The sequence below is a fragment of the Ornithorhynchus anatinus genome, chromosome X2, assembly GCF_004115215.2.
Source record: "Ornithorhynchus anatinus isolate Pmale09 chromosome X2, mOrnAna1.pri.v4, whole genome shotgun sequence".
Lineage (NCBI taxonomy): Eukaryota > Metazoa > Chordata > Mammalia > Monotremata > Ornithorhynchidae > Ornithorhynchus > Ornithorhynchus anatinus.
This window is the reverse complement of record NC_041750.1, coordinates 25533307-25553934: the sequence shown is the minus strand read 5'-3', so window position 1 is coordinate 25553934 and position 20628 is coordinate 25533307. Positions and strand designations below refer to the sequence as shown.

General features: G+C 52.4%; 3 protein-coding genes across 7 annotated transcripts in view; 2 read left to right on the top strand and 1 right to left on the bottom strand.

Annotated features, from left to right (window-relative positions):
- KDM1B (lysine demethylase 1B) overlaps positions 1–1967 on the bottom strand; it is a 30367-nt gene extending 28400 nt beyond the window's left edge. For all 3 annotated transcript variants that reach the window (XM_029052955.2, XM_029052958.2, XM_029052959.2), the window contains exon 1: positions 1892–1967. The gene's annotated coding sequence lies outside the window, so the exon portion shown is untranslated. The remainder of the gene's footprint in view (positions 1–1891) is intronic.
- TPMT (thiopurine S-methyltransferase) lies at positions 1831–15562 on the top strand. 3 transcript variants are annotated; one of them, XM_029052965.1, is made up of 9 exons: positions 1831–1906; positions 3064–3239; positions 3987–4079; positions 5333–5465; positions 6342–6394; positions 8049–8123; positions 10534–10619; positions 13100–13144; positions 15405–15562. In XM_029052965.1, the coding sequence occupies exons 2-9, from the start codon at positions 3076–3078 to the stop codon at positions 15410–15412; spliced, it is 657 nt and encodes a 218-aa protein (XP_028908798.1). In that variant the 5' UTR covers positions 1831–1906; positions 3064–3075; the 3' UTR covers positions 15413–15562. The 3 variants fall into 3 exon arrangements, with proteins under 3 accessions (XP_028908798.1, XP_028908797.1, XP_001508456.4); XM_029052964.1 differs by having other exon boundaries at positions 15300–15562; XM_001508406.5 differs by lacking the exon at positions 1831–1906 and adding an exon at positions 2428–2570 and having other exon boundaries at positions 15300–15562.
- Positions 15563–19188: 3626 nt separating this feature from the next.
- On the top strand, positions 19189–20628 carry NHLRC1 (NHL repeat containing E3 ubiquitin protein ligase 1). Its single transcript, XM_001508335.4, has one exon. It carries the CDS (start codon positions 19189–19191, stop codon positions 20506–20508), a length of 1320 nt encoding a protein of 439 aa, XP_001508385.2. The 3' UTR covers positions 20509–20628.

Genomic DNA, 20628 nt, shown 5'->3' with positions numbered 1-20628 from the left:
CTTGTCCTGTCCTGTCTGGCTCTGTCCGATCTGGCCGTCTTGTCCTGTCCAGTCCGGCCCTGTCTTGTCCTGGCCCGGCCCTGTCCTGTCTAACCCTGTCTTGTCCTGTCCTGTCCAGTTCGGCCCTGTCCTGTCTAGTCCTGTCTTGCCCCGTCCTGTCCGATCTGGCCGTCTTGTCCTGTCCAGTCCGGCCCTATCCTGTCCAGCCCTGTCTTGCCCTGTCCTGTCCAGTCCGGCCCTGTCCTGCCTAGTCCTGTCCTGTCGGATGTGGCCCTGTCTTGTCCCGTCCTGTCCGGTCCAGTCCGGCCCTGTCCGCTCTAGCCCTGTCTTGTCTTGTCCTGTGCAGTCCGGCCCTGTCCAGTCCGGCCCTGTCCGATCCAGTCCGGCCCTGTCCTGTCCCGCCTGGTGGGGTCCTGTCCTGTCTGTCCTCCCCGCCCCCCACAGGTCCTGTCTGACCCTGTCCGGTCTAGCTGTCTGGCCCGGCCCTGTCTTGTCTGCTCCGGCCCTGTCTTGTCCGGTCCGGCCCTGTCTTGTCCGGTCCGGCCCTGTCTGGCCCTATCTTGTCCTGTTCAGCCCTGTCCTGTTCAGCCCTGTCTTGTCTTGTCCGGCCCTGTCTTGTCCTGTCGGGCCCTGTCCGGTCTAGCCCTGTCTTGTCCTGTCCGGTCCTATCTTGTCCTGTCTGGCCCTGTCTTGTCCTGTCCGGCCCTGTCTTGTCCTGTCCGGTCCTGTCCGGTCTGGCCCTGTCTTGTCCTGTCCGGTCCTATCTTGTCCTGTCTGGCCCTGTCTTGTCCTGTCCGGCCCTGTCTTGTCCTGTCCGGTCCTGTCCGGTCTGGCCCTGTCTTGTCTTGTCCTGTCCGGCCCTGTCCGGTCTAGCCCTGTCTTGTCTTGTCCGGCCCTATCTTGTCCTGTCCGGCCCTGTCTTGTCCTGTCCGGTCCTGTCTTGTCCTGTCCGGTCCTGTGCGGCCCTGTCTTGTCCTGTGCGGCCCTGTCTTGTCCTGTGCGGCCCTGTCTTGTCCTGTCCGGCCCTGTCTTGTCCTGTCCGGTCCTGTGCGGCCCTGTCTTGTCCTGTCCAGTCCTGTCTTGTCCTGTGCGGCCCTGTCTTGTCCTGTCCGGTCCTATCTTGTCCTGTCCGGCCCTATCTTGTCCTGTCCGGCCCTGTCTTGTCCTGTCCGGCCCTGTCTTGTCCTGTCCGGCCCTGTCTTGTCCTGTCCGGTCCTGTCCGGTCTGGCCCTGTCTTGTCTTGTCCTGTCCGGCCCTGTCCGGTCTAGCCCTGTCTTGTCTTGTCCGGCCCTATCTTGTCCTGTCCGGCCCTGTCTTGTCCTGTCCGGTCCTGTCTTGTCCTGTCCGGTCCTGTGCGGCCCTGTCTTGTCCTGTCCGGCCCTGTCTTGTCCTGTCCGGCCCTGTCTTGTCCTGTCCGGTCCTGTGCGGCCCTGTCTTGTCCTGTCCAGTCCTGTCTTGTCCTGTGCGGCCCTGTCTTGTCCTGTCCGGTCCTGTCTTGTCCTGTCCGGCCCTGTCTTGTCCTGTTCGGCCCTGTCTTGTCCTGTCCGGCCCTGTCCGGTCTAGCCCTGTCTTGTCCGGCCCTGTCTTGTCCTGTCTGGCCCTATCTTGTCCTGTCCTGCCCTGTCCGATCCAGTCCCGTCCAGCCCGGTCACCTCCCCCCGTCCCCACCAACCAACGGAGCGGGGTCCTCGGGAGGGGGTGGGGAGGGGATGGGGGGCACCGGCGGGGGCCATGGGGCAGGGGCACAGGACGGCCGCCTTTTGTCCCGCTGGCCGGTCCTGCCGCCCCCGGGGGAGGGAGGGAGGGAAGGGGGAGGGAGGGAGGGAACCGGGCCGGCCCCGCCCCCGGCAGCGTCGGCAGGACCGGCAGGACCGGCGGCAGGGACCCTCACCTTCTATCCGGCCCGGTGAGGAGGAGGCGGCGGCCGCCCCTCGTCCCGCCCCATCGGGGCTCCCCCTGCCCCCCTCTCCTTCCCCCTCCCCGCTCGCTCCGGATGGGCGCTGCCCGTCACCCGCTTTGGGGCGGGCGGGCGGGGGGGGAGGGGGAGGGAGCGCGCCCCCGCCGCCCCGCGCAGCCGCAGTCGCGCCCGGCCCCGGCTAAGGAGGGGAGGGGGAGCGAGCGAGCGCGCACCCACCTCCCCGCGCAGCCGCAGTAGCGGCCGGACCCCGCTTGAGGAGGGGAGGGGGAGCGAGCGAGCGCGCACCCACCGCCCCGCGCAGCCGCAGTAGCGCCCGGACCCCCGCTTGAGGAGGGGAGGGGGAGCGAGCGAGCGCGCACCCACCTCCCCGCGCAGCCGCAGTAGCGTCCGAGAGGCGAGGGAGGGAGCGAGCGAGCGCGTACCCGCCGCCCCGCGCAGGCGCAGTAACCCCCGGCTTCAGGGGAGGGGGAAGCGAGCGCGCGCATCCCCCACCCATCCATTCCATCGTATTTATTGAGTGTTGACTGGGTGCCCTGCACTGTCCTAAGCGCTTGGAAAGTACAATTCAGCAAAAAGAGAGACACCCCCTGCCCTATAACAGTCTAGAAGCGGGGAGACAGACAGCAAAACAAACAGGCATCAAGATAAATAAGTAATAATAATACTGGTGTCTGTTAAGCGCTTGCTATGGGCCAAGCACTGCTCTAAGCGCAGGGGTTGACACGAGGTCATCGGGTTGTCCCACGTGGGGCTCACAGTCTTCATCCCCATTTTACAGAGGAGGCCACTGAGGCACAGGGAAGTAAAAGTGACTGGCCCGAAGTCACCCAGCTGACAAGTGGCGGAGCGGGATTAGAATCCGCGACCTCTGACTCCTCAATCCGGCCTCCATCCACTAGGTCACACGGTTCTTCTCAGTTATCCTATTTACTCCAGCGAATTGGAGGGAGGATTCGTGGATAAGAGCAGCCTTAGCTGCCGTGCATAATTTTATTCAGAGGTTCTCTTGCTTATAAAGGCAAAGAAAGCAACTGGTGCCTTTATCTCCCTTTTTTAGAGAGGGGCCTAGGTAGGCCTTTCCTTATTAAGGGTGGCTGGATTGCTATAACTGCTTACTGATTAACACACTGCAAATGTCTTTCCAGGAGGTGACCTCAATGGAGGATACAAGTTCAGAGAGCTTCGAGCCTTCCATGGCTGGGCCCAAATTCCAAGATCCGCCCGACACCGGAGCCCAGAAAAACAGGGTGATGACTCTAGATGAATGGCATAAGAAATGGGAGGACCACAGCATTGGATTTCACCAAGAAGAAGGACATCGGTAAAACAAAACACACCAAAAAACATTCTGGGCCCTTGCCTTGGGTAATTCAAGAATCAGGAAGCTAATCCTTGCGTACAATCCAGAATGTCGATTCGTTGTCCGTTAAATAATAATAATGATGGTATTTGTTAAGGGCTTACTATGTGCCAAGCACTGTTCTAAACTCTGGAAAAGTCCAGTTGTGCAGAAGAAGGGTCAAATTGGCTGCTAGTTCTCACTGGATCCATCAGCGGTATTTCATGTGCACCTACTGTGTGTAGAGCACTGTACTAAAATCTTGGACACTACCACAGAGTTGGTAGACGTGTTCCCTGCCCACGACGAGCTTACAATCTACGGGCTGTGTTCAGATTTTTAACTATAACTGAAATGTTTATAATTTTCCCTTTCCCTCTTGAGAATTCCCCCCAATTAAGTTGTTCCCCTGAAAAAAAGAGCTGAAAAAAGCAGTACTTTTACAATGGAGGAAATGTCAGAGTAGTAGGTTTTAAAAGGCTACAAAACAGAGGGGAGAGGGCATTGGTACAGTGCTCTGCACACAGTAAGCGCTTAATAAATACGATTGAATGATTGAATAATTTCCAGGGAAATCTGTGCCCATGTTCCCCCTCTGTGGTAGTCTGCAGGCAGGAGGGCTTTTAAGAAATTAGCATTTAAAGAACAGTGCAAGTAAAGAATTAGCATTTAAAGAACAATGTATTGAGGAAGATTAGCCTAATTTGTTTATCTGCTTTTCTTTTTCAGATTATTAAAGAAACACTTGAATACTCTCCTTAACGATAAGAATGGGCTCAGGATATTTTTTCCTCTTTGTGGAAAAGCGGTCGAAATGAAGTGGTAAGAACAGTAAAACACTAATGAATTTGTTTTTCTCGATAGGAGAATTAGAGAATTTGGGCCTTTCATACGCACAAATGTTTCATGGAGTAGATTCATTCAATTCATTCAGTCGTATTTATTGAGCACTTACTGTGTGCAGAGCACTGTACTAAGCCTTAAGCTACATAGGATACTGAAAAAACGGGAAAGCGAAAAGGGGAATTTGATATGCAAAGAGAGCCACGGGGCATGCTCGGCCAGAAAATGCTTGTCCAGAGCTTCATAAGGAAGTTTTATGGTAGTTATAAAAACTCCCCTCCTCTTGGGAATGAAGATTTGGGCTGGAGTTAGGGAATCTGGATTCTGTTCTCTAACTCTGTTACCATTTTACACCTGGTACCATTCTCTTAGCCCTGTAAAATGGGAAAAATAATGTTGATGCCCGATGAGATTTAGAAATCCGAGGTTTTCGATCAGTCGGTCGTATTTATCGAGCTCTTTCTGTGTGCCGAGAGCACTGTACTGAGTGTAGGGAGATTGCAGTATAATAGAAGGTAGATAAAAGTTCACCCCTGTGGCCCGTCTTGTTCCACTGTGAGCAGTGTCGTGGAGGAGGCAATAAGTTAAGAATAATCTAAATGGAATACACATAAAAAGTCTTAGTACGTAATTGCCCTCATTGAAAAAAAAATGCTCTTTCTTTTCAGCTTTGGTCACTCGTGACCACCGGGGTGGGGTAAGGCAAAAAGAAATTGTGGTTAGTCTGGAAATATGGAAGACTGTCATGCGTTTTTTCAATCCCAAAGAAATGCATTTAAAGCACTAAACTCCCAGTTGTTGTTATTGTTACTAATAATCATTCGTTATTATTATTAATCATGAATATTGATTAAGTGTTTACTGTGTACCAAGCATTGGGATAGCTGCAATCCAGTCGAGTCAGATACACTCTCAGTTCTAGAGGGAGAGTCTAAGAGGGAGGGAGAACAGGTATTTCATCCCCATGTTGCAGATGTGGAAACTGAGGCACAGGAAAACTAGGCCACTTGAGCAAGGTCACGCAGCAGGCAATTGGCAGAGCTGGGATTAGAACCCAAGTCTCCTGGCCTCTTTGCATTAGGCCTTGCTGCTTCCCGATCTGCTCTGACTTTCCCTGCCACCTCTAGCAGAGCCTGATATGAAACCTCTCGGGTGGGCTTGTAAGAAATCCAATCTAAACCACAAAAAAAAAATTCATGAAGACAAAGTCTACCTCTCGTGGTTGCGTGCAGGTTTGCTGACATGGGACACAGCGTATTTGGAGTGGAAATCAGCGAGCTTGCCCTGCGGGAGTTTTTCACTGACCAGAACCTTTCTTACACAGAAAAACCCGTGGGAGAAATTCCTGGAGCCAAAGTTTTTCAGGTTTGTGTTTAGGTCCCCAAGGGGACACTCCTCAGGGAGAAATGATCCTGGTAGACCTGTCTTTGGATTTGTTTAGCCCCTGCTGTGTTACAGAGCAGCAGTCAATCGATCAGTGGTATTTATTGAGCGCTAATGAGGTGCAGAGCTCTGTACTAAGTGCTTGAGTGAGTACAACAGAATTTGCCAACACAGTAAGTTCTTGAGAGCATACAATAGGAGAAGAGATAGTCAAGGAATTTAGACTTTAATAGGGAAGACAAGCAGACACCAATTGCCAAACATACCCTGAGTAAAAGAATGAGAGCGTAGTTATAAAGGATAAAAGCACTAGTGAGTAATTAGATAAATATCAGCCTGGTAATAAGACTAAGGAGGCTGGTGGGGGAGGAATGACTGGGAAGGTTGGGAAGTTCATCCAGGAATGCCTCCTGGAGGAGGTGACTTTGAAGAAAGGGATACAGGCGGGGGGAGAGGGAAGGGACTTGTCCAAGGCAGAAGACAGAGCCCCCTGAGCTGGGTGTGAGACTTGTTGCGGCAGCAGAATCTCCTCTGCCATTCCCAGATTCACTGGTGACTACCTCAGAATTACCCAGGGAGTCAATCAATCGGTCACTTGTATTTATTGAGCGCTTACTGTGTGCAGAGCACTGTACTAAGCGCTTGGGAGAGTACAAAAGAACAATAAACAGACGCATCCCCTGCCCACAACGAACTTACAGTCTAGAGAATTGGGCCCCCTGGTTTTCCAAAAATAGAAAAAAAATGGAATCAAGCATGATCTTCCCCTCCCCGTTCCTTTCCTCCCTGTATCTGCTCCCCCTCTCTCTGCCACCGTCGCCGAGAAGCCCTGTTTTGATGAAAACATTTTCATTGCAGAGCACATCACTGAACATCTCGCTCTTCTGCTGCAGCATTTTTGACTTTCCCAGGTAATTATGATCAGGAGGTCTTTTCTTTTTTGTGGTATTTGTTAAGTGCCAGGCACCGAGGTAGATACAATCAGGTTGGACACAATCCAAGGCCCACATGGGGATCACAACCTCATTTTCCAGATGGGATAAAACTGCGGCCCAGGGAAGTGAAGGTCCCAGAGCAAAGTGGCGGAGCCGGGATTAGAGGCCAGGTCCTTCCGATGCCCAGGCCCGAGCTTTATCCACTAGGCAACTCTGCCTTTCCAGACCTCACCTGGCAGCTGGGCTCCCCAGAGCTTTTCCCACGAGCAGGCCGTCCGCTCCTCGAGCGTCGCTATGGCCCTGGGGTGAGCCTCTCTCCCAGACATCCCAAAATTGGGCTCGGCGCTGATCCGGGTTGTTGTGGGCATGGGGAAGCTGCCCTGCCACGAGGCCTGGGCCGGCAACCATCTTTGTAAATGACGGAGCTGATGAAGTTACCGGGTCGGAAGGCAAACCGTCACACTGGGCGTGAGGATTCACAGTCCGCCGTCCACCATTTTCTATAGACTAGGAAGCTTCTGTCTTATCACACCTCTGAAGCATCTCAGATATTCATATCGTATTATAGTCATATTATAGTAGCGACGGGCAGGGAATGTGTCCGTTTCTTGGTATAGTGTACTCTCTCAAGCACTTAGTGATAATAATAATGATGATGGTATTTGTTAAATGCTACGTGACAAGCACTGTTCTAAGCGCTGGGCTGGGATCTGTAAAATGTGGATCAAGACTGTGAGCCCCAAGTGGGACAACCTGATAACCTTGTATCTATCCCAGCGCTTAGAGCAGTGCTTGTCACGTAGTAAGCGCTTAACAAATGCCATCATTATTATTAGTAGTAGTACAATGCTTGGCACACAGTAAGCGCTCAATAAATACGATCCAATGAATGAATGATGGTAGTTATTAAGCGTTTATTATGTGCCACGTCCTGGGGTGCTCAGATTGGTCCATGTCCCTCACAGGGCTCTCAATCAATCGGTCAGTTGTATGTATTGAGCGCTTACTGTGTGCCGAGCACTGTAGTAAGCACTAGGGAGAGTACAGTTTAACAGAGTCGATAGACACAGGCCCTGCCCGCAATGAGCTTGCCGTCTAGAGAATCTAAGAACAAGTATTTTCTCCCCATTTTACAGATGAAGCACCGAGGAGTTGATTAGCTTGCCTCAGGTCACAGGGCAGACCGGTGACAGAGCTGGGATTAGAACCCAGTTCTCCTGACTCCCCGGCCTGTGGTTTTTCTAGCCCAAGCGGTTTCTCGCTTTTAAACCCATGAGCCAATGCTGAGCCTACTGAAACCCTACAACCTTCCCTCTACAACCCAAGTGAAATTTTCAGTTTGGGCCTAAGCACTGTGACTGATACTAGATATGCAGGCCGCGTACCGTCCCCGGTACCTGGGGCTCGTAGTATAAAAAGGAGAGCATTTTGCAGATGAGGAAACTGAGGCACAAAGAACTTAAGTGACTTCCCCAGGGTCTCCCATTAGGCAAGTGGCAGAGCTGGGATTAGAACCCTGGTCCTCTGACTCCCAGGCCCGTGTGCCTTTCCACTGAGCCTTGTTGCATGTTGAAGCTTTGTGCTATTATTTTTCTTTCTAAACGTAAATGTTTTGTTTTCCACTTTGCAGAACCAACGTTGGTAAATTCGATGGCATTTGGGATAGAGGAGCGTTAGTTGCTATTAATCCGGGTGATCGAGAACGGTGAGCAATTTGACATTTTGGAGGGTTTTTTTCCCCAAATTTGTGGATGTTTTTACTGCACTTCTATTACTTTCTACACTTAGTTTTGCATCCCCAAGCTCTGGCCTGTGGTTTCTGATACTTGTGAAATTGTTTGAATCATCCTTACCAGGAAGAGGGCAAATCTGCGATGGTTACTGACTCAGATGCGTTCACTCCCATATTCAGATAGTGTCCATACGTGAGCTTATGTGAACGTAGAATCACTGAAAACAGTTGCACTTTCCATTGTATGATTACTAAAAGAAGTATTTGTGAGCTTGGCCAAAAATGGGTTAATTCACAGAACTGTAGACACTCCCACAGCCTCATGGAAAATGTAGTTTGTTTTTTTAAAATGGTATTTAAGTGCTTAGGATGTGCCGGGCACTATACTAAGCGCTAGGTTAGAGACAAGCTGTCCCACGTGGGGTTCACAGTCTTAATCCCCATTTTACAGATGAGGAAACTGAGGCACGGAGAAGTAACATAGCAGGCTAGTGGCGGAGCTGGGACGAGAACCTCGGTTCTTCTGACTCCCAGGTCTGTGCTCTGTCCACTAGGCCACTGGTTCTCTCCATCGTGGCTCCCGGCATTCCTCGAATCCCTCAGGTGTTTCTTCTTTCCCCTTTCCCCCGACTTTCTCACTGTGCTCCTGTGCCTTCTCTCCTGGGATTTCCTGTCCTGCCTGTGGCGTGTCCATCCTATGTCCTCATCCTCGCTCCGCTTCGCCCACCCTGAACCTCGCTCGGCCTATTTCCCACGCTCCCGGCGAGGAAGGGTGAGTCGGGAGGTTCGCCGGGGATCGGGCTCGGTAGCCACAGGCCCGCAGAGGCCAAAACGGGGGCCGGAACCCAAGACAAGCGACAGAGATCTCCTCCCCTCAGGCCGAACCACCGTTTGGGAAGAGCACAGATCACAACTCTTCCCTCTTCAATCTGCCGCTGCCTCGGTCTCTGAGTGGCTGAGACATTGGAGGATAAAAGATTTAACCCCACAGCCTGTTGAACCCCGAGATGGCTCTGCCGGGGAGCGGACCCTTACTCTACCAGATGCTCCCCTTCCCGCCTCCAAGGGGTTTTCCTTCCAGAGGCCTTTTCCTGAGCCAAAGACCAGGGAAGGAGAGCTCAGACACCCCTCTGAGTCAACCAGCCGGGGTGCCTCCGTGCCGGGGCAGTGGCGAGACATGCCCGGATGTGTTTTCTTGCGTGACTCACAATCCATCACCGTAACTGCAGGCTCCCCTGGGCTCAAGGCGGGGAGCTCCCTCTGAGAGACCCACCCTGTCTTCCCTTCTAGGGGGGGCCCTGTTTTAGCCGCCAGAGCCACCTTTTCTCGGGAACATCGCGTGCCATGTTTCTACCCGTCTCTTCTTGTGGGAAAACGCCTCCCCGGGCAGGCCCGAAGGGGCCTGGAACCAAGTAAAGGACCTACAGGAGAACGAGATGCAGTGTGGTCTAGTGGATAGAGCCCGGGGCTGAGAGAAAGATGTGGGTTCGACTGCCGGCTCCGCCACTCGTCTGCTCTCTGCCCTTGGACAAGTCGTTTCACTTCTCTGGGCCTCAGTGACCTCATCTGTAAAATGGGGATTAAGAATGTGAGCCCCATTTGGAACAGGGACTGTGTCCAACCTGATTTAGCTTGTATTTACCCCGGCACTTAGAACAGTGCTTGGCACAGAGTAAACACTTAACAAACACCATAATTATTATTATTATCAAGCCTGGGCCTGGGAGTCAGAAGGATGTGGGTTCTAATTCCAGCTCTGCCACCTTATCTGCTGTGTGACCTTGAGCAAGTCACTTCACCTCTCTGGGCCTCAGTTACCTCATCTGTAAAATGAGGACTTAGACTGTGAGCTCCATGTGGGAGTCAGTCAGTCAGTCAATCATAATTACTGAGGGTTTCCTGGGTGCAGAGCACTGTATTCATTCAATTCATTCAATAGTATTTATTGAGCGCTTACTATGTGCAGAGCACTGTACTAAGCGCTTGGGATGAACAAGTCGGCAACAGATCGAGACAGTCCCTGCCGTTTGACGGGCTTGCTGTACTGAACGCTTGGTAGAGTACGATATAAGAATAAACAGACCCATTCCCTGCCCACAAGGGAGTGGGACCGTGTCCAACCTGACCATCTTCTGTCTATCACAGCGGTTAATATAGTGCCTGGCACATAGTAAACACTCAGCAAATACTATTAAAAAAAGAAAAACAAACTCTAGAAGGCCGCAGAAGCCCTCACAGATTAGACAGTTCGTGGAGCGCGATTAGAACCCAGGTCCTCTGATTTCCAGGCCCAGGCTCTTTCCAGGAGGCCACACTGCTTCTCTGCATAGGTTGCTTCACATAGACTCGGGGGTATAACCTGTACTCTTTGTTATCTTTCCAGCTATGCCAATTTAATGTTGCCGCTCATGGACGCAGGCAGTCGCTACCTCCTGTCGACTCTTACCTACGATCCAACTCGGCATGGAGGTGAAGTAGTAATAGCATTTATTAAGTACTTCCTGCATGCAGAGCACTGTACTAACCGCTGGGGAAGAATACCAGCGTGGGATTTAGATGTGGTAAAGCGCTTTCTTCTGCAGAGTGAATTATAAATGTGGAAAGTGGGTTTCCTCCTTCATTCATCGCTTGCAATCAGCCAGAAGCAGCGTGGCTCAGTGGAAAGAGCCTGGGCTTTGGAGTCAGAGCTCATGAGTTCGAATCCCAGCTCTGCCACCTGTCAGCTGTGTGACTGTGGGCAAGTCACTTACCTTCTCTGTGCCTCAGTCACCTCATCTGTAAAATGAGGATGAAGACTGTGAGCCCCACGTGGGACAACCTGATTCCCCTGTGTCTACCCCAGCGCTTAGAACAGTGCTGTGCACATAGTAAGCGCTTAACAAATACCAACATTATTATTATTACTTGATTTCCCTTAAGATGGGGACGAGGATGGAGTGGGGTGGGGGGGTCCTTACCCACCCTCCCCGCCTGTGGTCTCCGGTAACACGGCCTGCGTGCTCACCTGGGGCCGGGCGGGAAGGCCTGCAGCCTCGGCTTCTATTCCCAGCCGTGGGGTGTGGTCTCCTTCCCGCTCACGGCTCTGGAATGCTGTGTCTTGTGCGTAATTAATTGGCCTGGGCTCAGGGAGTGAAATGATGATAATTATAATGATGGTACTTGTTAAGCGCTCACTGTGTGCCAACCGCTGTTCTAAGCACTGGGAGTGATACAAGTTCATGGAGTTGGACACAGTCCCCATCCCACGTGGGGCTCACAGTCTTCATCCCCATTTGACAGATGGGGGAACTGAGGCCCAGAGAAGTGAAGTGACTTGCCCACAGAAGACATGTGGCAGAGCCGGGATAATAACGTTGGTATTTGTTAAGCGCTCACTATGTGCAGAGCACTGTTCTAAGGGCCGGCGTAGATACAGGGTAATCAGGTTGTCCCACGTGAGGCTCACAGTTAAGCCTCATTTTACAGATGAGGTCATTGAGGCACGGAGAAGTTGTGACTTGCCCACAGTCACACAGCTGACAAGTGGCAGAGGTAGGAGTCGAACCCATGACCCTGACTCTGAAGTCCGGGCTCTTTCCACTGAGCCACGCTGCTTCCCAAGGTGGACGCAGTCCCCATCCCATGTGGGGCTCACAGTCTTCATCCCCATTCGACAGATGGGGGAACCGAGACCCAGAGAAGTGACTTGCCCACGGAAGACATGTGGCGGAGCCGGGATTAGAGCCCAGGTCCCCCTGACTCCGAGGCCCTAGCCACTAAACCGTGCTCCTTCTCCGATCAGACCTGGTTTTGCGGGGTCGGGCACCGTGGACACTGATATAAAGGGTTCCCCGATTCCGGACCTCCTGGGTTAAAAAAGCCCCCTCAGAGATCGGCCTGCCTCCTTCCACCGCCGCCACGGGACAGGTGTTTGGGGGTCCGGAGAAAGCGGGCGCGGGGGGCGGGGAGGCGTTCACGTGGAACAGAACCTCCAGCTCTAGTTCTGCTCCGTCAGCTGCCCCCTCCCTGGCCCAGCCCGCGGTGGTGAGGGATCCGAGGACGCCCCTCACGGGCCCGGGTGTTGGGGAGGGACCACTGAGGGAGCGGAACCGTAAATAAAAATAGTAATAATAGTATTTGTTAAGCGCTTACTATGTGGCAGGCCCTGTACTAAGCGTCGGGGTGGACACAAGCAAATTAGGTTCTGCACTCAGTTGGTACCCAGACCTTTCATTCATTCATTCAATAGTATTTATTGAGCGCTAACTATGTGCAGAGTACTGTACTAAGCGTTTGGAGTGTACAATTTGGCAACAGATAGAGAAAATCCCTGCCCAGTAACGGGCTCACAGTCTAAACGACCTGCTCCGAACACTTACTAGGCACCGGCACAGCCCTCTGCCTTTAGTATTTATTCATTCATTCAATTGTATTTATTGAGCACTTTCATTTATTCATTCAATCCTATTTATTACTGTGTGCAGAGCACTGTACTAAATGCTTGGAAAGTACAATTCGGCAATAAAGAGAGACAATCCCTGCCCACAGCGAGCTGGCAAAGCACTGCACTGAGCGCTTGAGAAAGTATAATATAACAATAAATAGACACATTCCCTTCCCACAGTTTAGAAGACTGTAGGCACCTTCCAGAGCTCTGTGCATCCGGTACACACCCGGGACAGTGCTCTTCGGGCAGCAGACACCCAGCACAGTGCTCTGCACTCAGCACCCAGTAGACTGTACACACAAGCAGTTAATAAATAGTCATGAAAAAGTGAATGAATGACCTATTGGAGGGGGAAATGGTGTCACTCTTCAAAAACCCGCCCCCACCAAGTGGAATGTGAAATGGCCGTTTGCCTTGGGTTACCAGACTACACCCTCAATCTGTTTGTCTCAACTAATCTGAGAATCAGAAGGTTCACTTTCCCCTCTCCTCATGGCATTTTTCTTTTACCTCTCTGTTTTAGGTCCCCCATTTTACGTTCCTGACAGCGAAGTGCAGAGTTTGTTTGGTGAGTTCCTGGCCTTTGAAGAGTCGGGCATATATTTCTGCAAGAAAGCATTTGGGGGAGAAGTTGAGCTTATATTTCTTCACAAAAAGCATCTGGGTAGGCCAAAGGGATAATGTCGTGGTGGCCCAGGGAATTAGATGCTGATACAGACTGAAGCGAGGTGGAATCTGCGGACCCTGGAGACCTTGGAAAAGCGATTAGGCCACCTGAAGGTACAGATTTGCCTGGAAACAGGGGGTTGGACAGGATGACCTCCTAATAATAATAATAATAATAATAATAATTATCCTGGTATTTGTTAAGCACTTACTATGTACCAGGCACCGTTTAAAGAGCTGGGGTAGATACAATATAATCAGGCTGGACAGAATTTTTGTTCTACATAGAGCTCACAGTCTTAGTCCTATTTTACAGTTGAGGGAACTGAGGCCCAGAGAAGTAAAGTCACTCGCCCAGGGTCACACAGCAGACACGTGATGGAGCCGGGAACCCATGTCCTCTGACGCCCAGGCCCGGGCTCCACTAGGACACGCCGCTTCTCATAAGTCTTAGGGCCCCTTCCAGGCAAAGAGAAACAGTTTACCCTAGTGGAAAAATAAAATATCAAAGGTAAAACACTGCACTAAGTGTAGTGAGAAGTGGAAGTTGAAGTGTTCAGAGAAATGTTAGATTTCTCCAGTCAGTCAGGAGTCTTTTTTTAAGTACCTAACACTGAGCTGAGCACTTGTGAAAATACAACAGAGTTAGTAGACACGATCTCTAGCTTCATGGATTTTACAGTCTAGCAGGAAAACCCGACGCTGAAATGATTTACGGATAGGAGGAAGATTCATTCAATAGTATTTATTGAGCGCTTACTATGTGCGGAGCGCTGTACCAAGCGCTTGGAATGTACAATTCGGCAACAGTTCCAGAGACAATCCCTGCCCAGTGACGGGCTCACAGTCCAAACGGAAGATGGAGCAGTGGATAGGTTTTGGAGTTAGCGCTTAAGTAGAAGGGTATGCAAGTGGTGGGTAGATAGATGGAAGGGTGGATTAAGGTACAGAATTGGTAGGGAAGATTAAATTAATTGGGAAGGCTTCGTAGAGGAGATCAGAAGGACTTTGAAAATGGGCCTAGTGGAGGGAGAAGGAAGGGAAGGGAGAAAACATTTTTTTTCCCTCGGAAAAATTCAAATCTTTATCACACGTGTTATATCCTACTAGACTTTGAGCCCATTGTTGGTCAGGAATTGTCCTCTCTTTGCTGCTGAATTGTACTTTCCAAGCCTACTTTACAATACTACAAGTCCCAGAATGCTCTGACGGTCCAACTGGCCCAACTTAAAGCAGTTTATCAGCCTTCGGGAACTTCAAGCCCCACGCGTCAACAGATTGGAAACAGGACTCAACCTAGAGAAGAAACAGGGCACTAATTCCTCCTCGACATACGTATGAAGCAATGCTGAAAAGTTAATTCACTCCGAGGGGTGGCCGTAACTCACTGTCATTTTGAGAAAATAAGGGGCAGCTTCACTGTTCTGAAAACCTTCTCTCGAAAGTCTTTTATTTGTCATTCTGAAAAGAAAGTTTGTCTCTGAGGATTTTTTTATCTTTGGAAAAAGTGGCAGTTTTTCATTTGGAGACACATTTCGCCAGTCTGTCCAGCGCTAACTAACCCCGGTAGTTTCAAAATTGCTCTTGAATCTTTCACTTTAACTCCACCCATTTCCATCCATTACACATTCATGTTTAATCAAATTTTTGAGTATCGCCAATTTCACGGGCGATTTTGAGTCTCACTTTCATTTGTATACCTGACTGTCAAGCTCAGTTTTGCCTATAGTTGAAAGGTTCTCAATTTTGCCCAAATCCAATGGTCTGGCCTAGGATCGTTTTGGATGCCTGTCTCCCTTGAGCTGGCTGAAGTTCTCAAGAGAGGAAAACAGTGGCAATTGGAACTTGGAACTCTCTGTGAGTCCTTTATTTAACTGAAAGACGTTCTGCATCTCCCATGCATGTGACTTTGAGACATAAGTCTGAAGCATTTCAAATATGTCTTCATATATGTCATTTTAATGGGGGATTTTTCGCCAGGCATTATGACCTGCCAGCGTTTCAAAGCATCATTCTTGGTCATTTTTCCCAATTTAACTTGCCTCTCTCATTTCCAGGCACAGCATGTAACATTCAGCGTCTTGAGAAGGTCGATGCTTTAGAAGACCGACACCGAAAATGGGGAATCGATTATTTAATCGAGACTTTGTATCTATTTACAGTGAAATAAATCAACGAGAATGGTGTCTGCACAAAACCAAGGCATCACCAAAATACTTAGCTGGATTTTTTTTTGATTGACAAATCTGGGTCATGTTAATGGAAAATGTGAGTACTTTAAAAATGATAATCTTCCAAAATAAATTACCTATCAATAGTATTTAATGAGCACCTGTTGTATATCGGCCCCTCTCAGGATGGCACCTGGGGAGTTTCCAGTACTCTGCCGGTCTTCGCTACGGGAGGGAGAGTCAAGCAGAGGCCCACCCTTCCATTCCTAGCTTGGGCAGTGGCTAGCGAGCGGAAGGCCATCTGTGCTGGGCAGCAGTGGCACGGGAGAGATTCGAGGACAGAGACTCAAAGTTTACTGTCTGGAAGAAGGCAATGGTGACCACTTCCATATTCTTACCGAGAAAACTATGGATCCACTACCAGAACGATTGCAGATGGAGGTGGGGCGTTCTGAGAGAGATACGTCCATGGAATCGCTACGGGTCGGAGACGACCCGACAGCGTAAGACGAGACAAGACCGTATAAATGGGCACTGAACTGTATTGTACGGAGTACAATAGAGTTATGTCTAGAAGGTTAGAAGAAGAAAGTGACTTTTCTTTTTGGTAACTCCTCCATGTGTTTAACATTGAAATAAGATAAAATACTTTAATCGGGAATTGTATTAGTGAGATAGAGCTAAATAACCTTAATGCTTTGTGTGCAATCTTTAGCAATGTTCCCCAAACCGTACTTCGGAAGATTTGGCATTAATTCAGGCAGATGTGAGAAGCTTAAAATCAACGTAAGCTTCTGGAGGGCAGGGAATGCGTCTACCAGCTCTCCCAGGTGTTTAGTACAATGCTCTGCACACAGTAACAATTAGTACCATGGATTGATTACTTAGAACATATTTAAGCTTTAAGAGACGTGTTATTTTGGGGAAACCACCTGTAGACCGTCAACTCGTCGCGGCCAGGGAACGTTTCTGCCAGTTCTGTTATATTGTATTCTACCAAGCTCTTGGTACGGTGCTCTGCACACAGTAAGTGCTTAACAAATAGGATCGATTGAAAAGATAGCAGTGCCGGTGGGGAAGGATTATAAACCCAGAGGAGAAGCAGCCCAGAGGACCTGGGTTCAAATGCCGACTTTGCCCTCTGCCTGCAGTGTGACCGTGGGCAAGTCAGCTTCTCTGTACTTGCTTCTTCACCTGTAAAAAGGGGATTAAATACCTTTTATCCCTCCTACTTAGACTGTGAGCCCCATGTGGGACAGGGACTGTATCTGACCTGACTGACTTGCATCTACCCTACTACTTAAAACAGAGCTTGGCACATAGTAAGTATTTAACAAATGCCATACTTATTATCAGTGCCAGTTAGTGCCCCAGACTGGCAACCAGATCATAAAGGGACTATAAAGAGCAGAGTCCAGAAGCTGGGCATACAGCCTTAGTGATTACAGCGGAAGCAGCGTGCTGGTTCCGGAAGGCAGCCGGGAGTCTGGGCTCGTTTTCCGCTTTCTCCAACCCCTGTGCCCAAAACGGACCCCCATGCTTCCCCTGGTGACCAGTTCCCTTCAGCCTTGCCTCATGGGGCACGTCAGTAGCAGGCGGGCATGCCAATTTAATAATAATAATAATAATAATAATAATTTTGGTATTTGTTAAGCGCTTACTATGTGCCGAGCACTGTTCTAAGCGTTGGGGTAGACACAGGGTAATCAGGTTGTCCCACCTGAGGCTCACAGTTAATCCCCACTTTACAGATGAGGTAACTGAGGCACAGGGAAGTTAAGTGACTCGCCCACAGTCACACAGCTGACAAGTGGCAGAGCCGGGATTCGAACGCATGACCTCTGACTCCCAAGCCCGGGCTCTTTCCACTGAGCCACGCTGCTTCTCAATCTGTGAGCGGTGACTCGGTTTACTCTGGGACTTCCAGCCCGGCATTCTGTCCCTGACAGAGGCAAAAGGATGGTCAAGCTAACACAGGGTCTGTTATTCTCAGCCAGTTTGGGGATCTCTCACAGTCTCCTTAGCGGTCTAAGAAACATGCAATTACATTCTAAAATATTGAAAATCCCCTCTCCCTTCCTTTCCATCTGTGGAATGGGGGAAATGCGGTCCTACCTGATGGGAGTGGATTGGAGTAAACCACCTCCTGTGGTCTTACGGCCGTATTTTGGCCTCGTGGCATTTTTGTGCTGTTCCACTGCTGGGAAAAAACCAGGGTCCTTCCAAGCCGGGAACCTGTCTCTATCGGGAGCCCGGCCCGCTTGCAAGAAAAGTGAGATGGCTGTTCTCCAGGACAGGGATCCCGAAAAGCCCCTTCAGCCCAGAGTCTGTGCATTTCTTAGGTGCTCTAGACTGTGAGCTCCTTCTGAATGGGAAAAGTGTCTCCCATCTCTATTGTAGCGTACTCCCCCAAACTCTGACAACGGTGTTCTGCGCACGGTAAGCGCTCAATAAGTATCGAGAAGCGCCGTGGCCTAGGAGTCAGAAGGACCTGGGTTCTGATGCTGGCTCTGCCACTTGCCCGCTGTGAGACCTTGGGCAAGTGAGCGTGAACTAGTGGGTAAAGCACGGGCCTGGGAGACAGGAAGACCTGGGTTCTAATCCGGACTCCGCCACTTGCCTGCTGTGTGACCTTGGGTGAGTCACTTCTCTGTGCTTCACTTACCTCATCTATAAAATGAGGATTAGGACTGTGAGCCCCATGTTGGATTTTGTTCAACATCCTGAACTTGTATCTACCCCGGTGCTCAGTACAGTGCCCGGCGCACAGTAAGTGCTGAAGAAATACTATCATCGTGACCTAGCGGATGGAGCACTGGCCCGGGAGTCAGAAGGTCATGGGTTCTAATGCCGACTCCTCCACTTGTCGGTTGTGTGACTAGGGCAGATCGCTTCATTTCTCTGGGCCTCAGTTACCTCAGCCGTAGAATGGGGATTAAGACCATGAGCCCCACGTGGGACGGGGACGGTATCCAATCTGATTTGCTCGAATTCCTCCCCCAACCTCCCAGTGCTCAGTACAGAGTCTGGCACGCAGTGAGGGCTTAACCGACACCACAGTTATTAAAAAAAAAAAAAAAAAATGACGGCCGGATGGACGTGAGCTCGTCGTGGTCCGGGAATGTGGCTGTTTATGGTAATGTCGTAGTCTCCCAAGTGCTCGGGACGGTGCTCTGCGCGCAATAGAAGAAGCAAATAGAAGTTGAGAAGCAGCGTGGCTCAGTGGAAAGAGCACGGGCTTTCGAGTCAGGGCTCATGAGTTCGAATCCCGGCTCTGCCACGTGTCGGCTGCGTGACTGTGGGCAAGTCACTTAACTTCTCTGTGCCTCAGTTCCCTCGTCTGTAAAATGGGGATGAAGACTGTGAGCCCCACGTGGGACAACCCGATTCCCCGATGTCTGCCCCAGCGCTTAGAACAGTGCTCGGCACATAGTAAGCGCTTACCAAATACCAACATTATTATTAATATCATCACTATCAAGTGCCGTCGAGTCATTTCCGACTCACGGCCACTCCGCGGATGTACTCTCTCCGGCACGTCCCGTCCTCCGGCGTAATCCGCCACCTTTCTAACGGTTCCTCCGCCACCGTCGTTCTGGTCTCCGTGCGTCTAGCCGCCGGGCTGCCTCGTCCACCTCCTCCCTGGCCTTTTCCCGGCTTTAGCGTCTTCGCGCACGCTGAGCGCTCGGTAAGTACGACAGGGTGAGCGGAGGGCTGAACGGAAGGAAGGCCGGATGGGTTTCGCGGGTGGCCGGCGCCCAGAAGAGGGCAGCAGATGCCAGCGCCGGCCCGGCCCCCCGACATCGGCCGGGCCCCTCCACTGGCCGGCCCGGCGGCCGGCGCCCGAGCACCGCTCGGGGACCGGCCCGGCGCAGGCCGCGGCCCTCCGGACCCCGCGGCCATGGCCGCCGAGCCTTCCGACGACGTCCGGCCGGCGCCCGGCCCGCTCGGGGAGATCCAGGTCCGCCTGCTGGAATGCCAAGTGTGCTTCGAGAAGCACGGGGCCCGCAAGGAGCGCAGGCCCAGAAACCTCCCCTGCGGCCACGTCGTCTGCCTGGAGTGCGTGGTCGCCCTGGCCCACCCCGAGACCCTCACCTTCCTCTGCCCCTTCTGCCGGAGGCCGTGCAAGAGCTCGGAGACCGGCGACTGCCTGCCGCTGCTGCAGCTCCTGGAGATCCTGGAACCCCGGTCCGCCCGCCCCGCGGCTCCCCCGGCCGAGGCGGCGGTCACCCTCCGGGCCCGGCCCCGCGCCCCGGGCCCCTTCGTCCTCCACCGCACCTTCGGGGGCTGGGGGACCCTGCTGAACCCCACCGGGATGGCCCTGGGCCCCGGGGACGGCCGGGTGGTCGTCGCGCACGACGGCCGGAGGCGGGTCAGGGTCTTCGACGCGCAGGGGGGCTGCGTGCGCCAGTTCGGGAAGAGAGGGGAGGCCGGCGGGGACGTCCGGTACCCCCTGGATGTGGCGGTCACCCCGGACGGCTGCGTCGTCGTCACGGACGCGGGCGCCCGCGCCGTCAAAGGCTTCGACCCGGCCGGCCGGCCCGGCCTGGTGGTCCGCGCCCCTTTCCGCCTGCCCTGGGGCGCGGCCGTGACCCCGGGCGGCGCCGTCCTGGTGACCGACCTCGAGGCCGGGGCCCTCTTCCGTCTCGAGGCCGACGTGGCCGCGGGGATGGTCCGGGAGGTCCGGAGGCTCCGGGCCGGCCTGCTCGGGCCCCGCGGGGTGGCCGTGTGCCCCCGGGACGGGGCCGTGGCCGTGCTGGAGCACGGCGGGCCGGGCCTCCGCGTCAAGGTCTTCTCGGCCGCCATGAGGCTCCTCGGCCAGGTGGATCCCTTCGGCCTGAGCCTCCTCTTCCCCGCCGAGATGGACGCCACCGCCGTGACCTTCGACCCAGAAGGCGACGTCGTCATCGCCGACGCCCTCCACGGGGCCGTCGTGAGCCTGGGGAGGCCGGGGGCCGCCCTGGTCGTGAGGCCCCTCGTCACCCAGGGGCTCTCTTACCCCGTGGCCCTGGGCTATTCGGAGGATAAGTCACTCCTCGTCCTTGACGGCGGGGCTCATTCCGTAGCGGTATTTAAAGCCAGCCGCCCGCGGTAGGCGAGTGATGGTGGAAGTCTCAGTTTTGCCCTTGCGCCATTCGAAGAGAGGAGAACGTCTTAGTGATCATCCCGGTCGGAAAAATAGTGGTATTTGGTTGTCAGAGAAGCAAACGTGGCG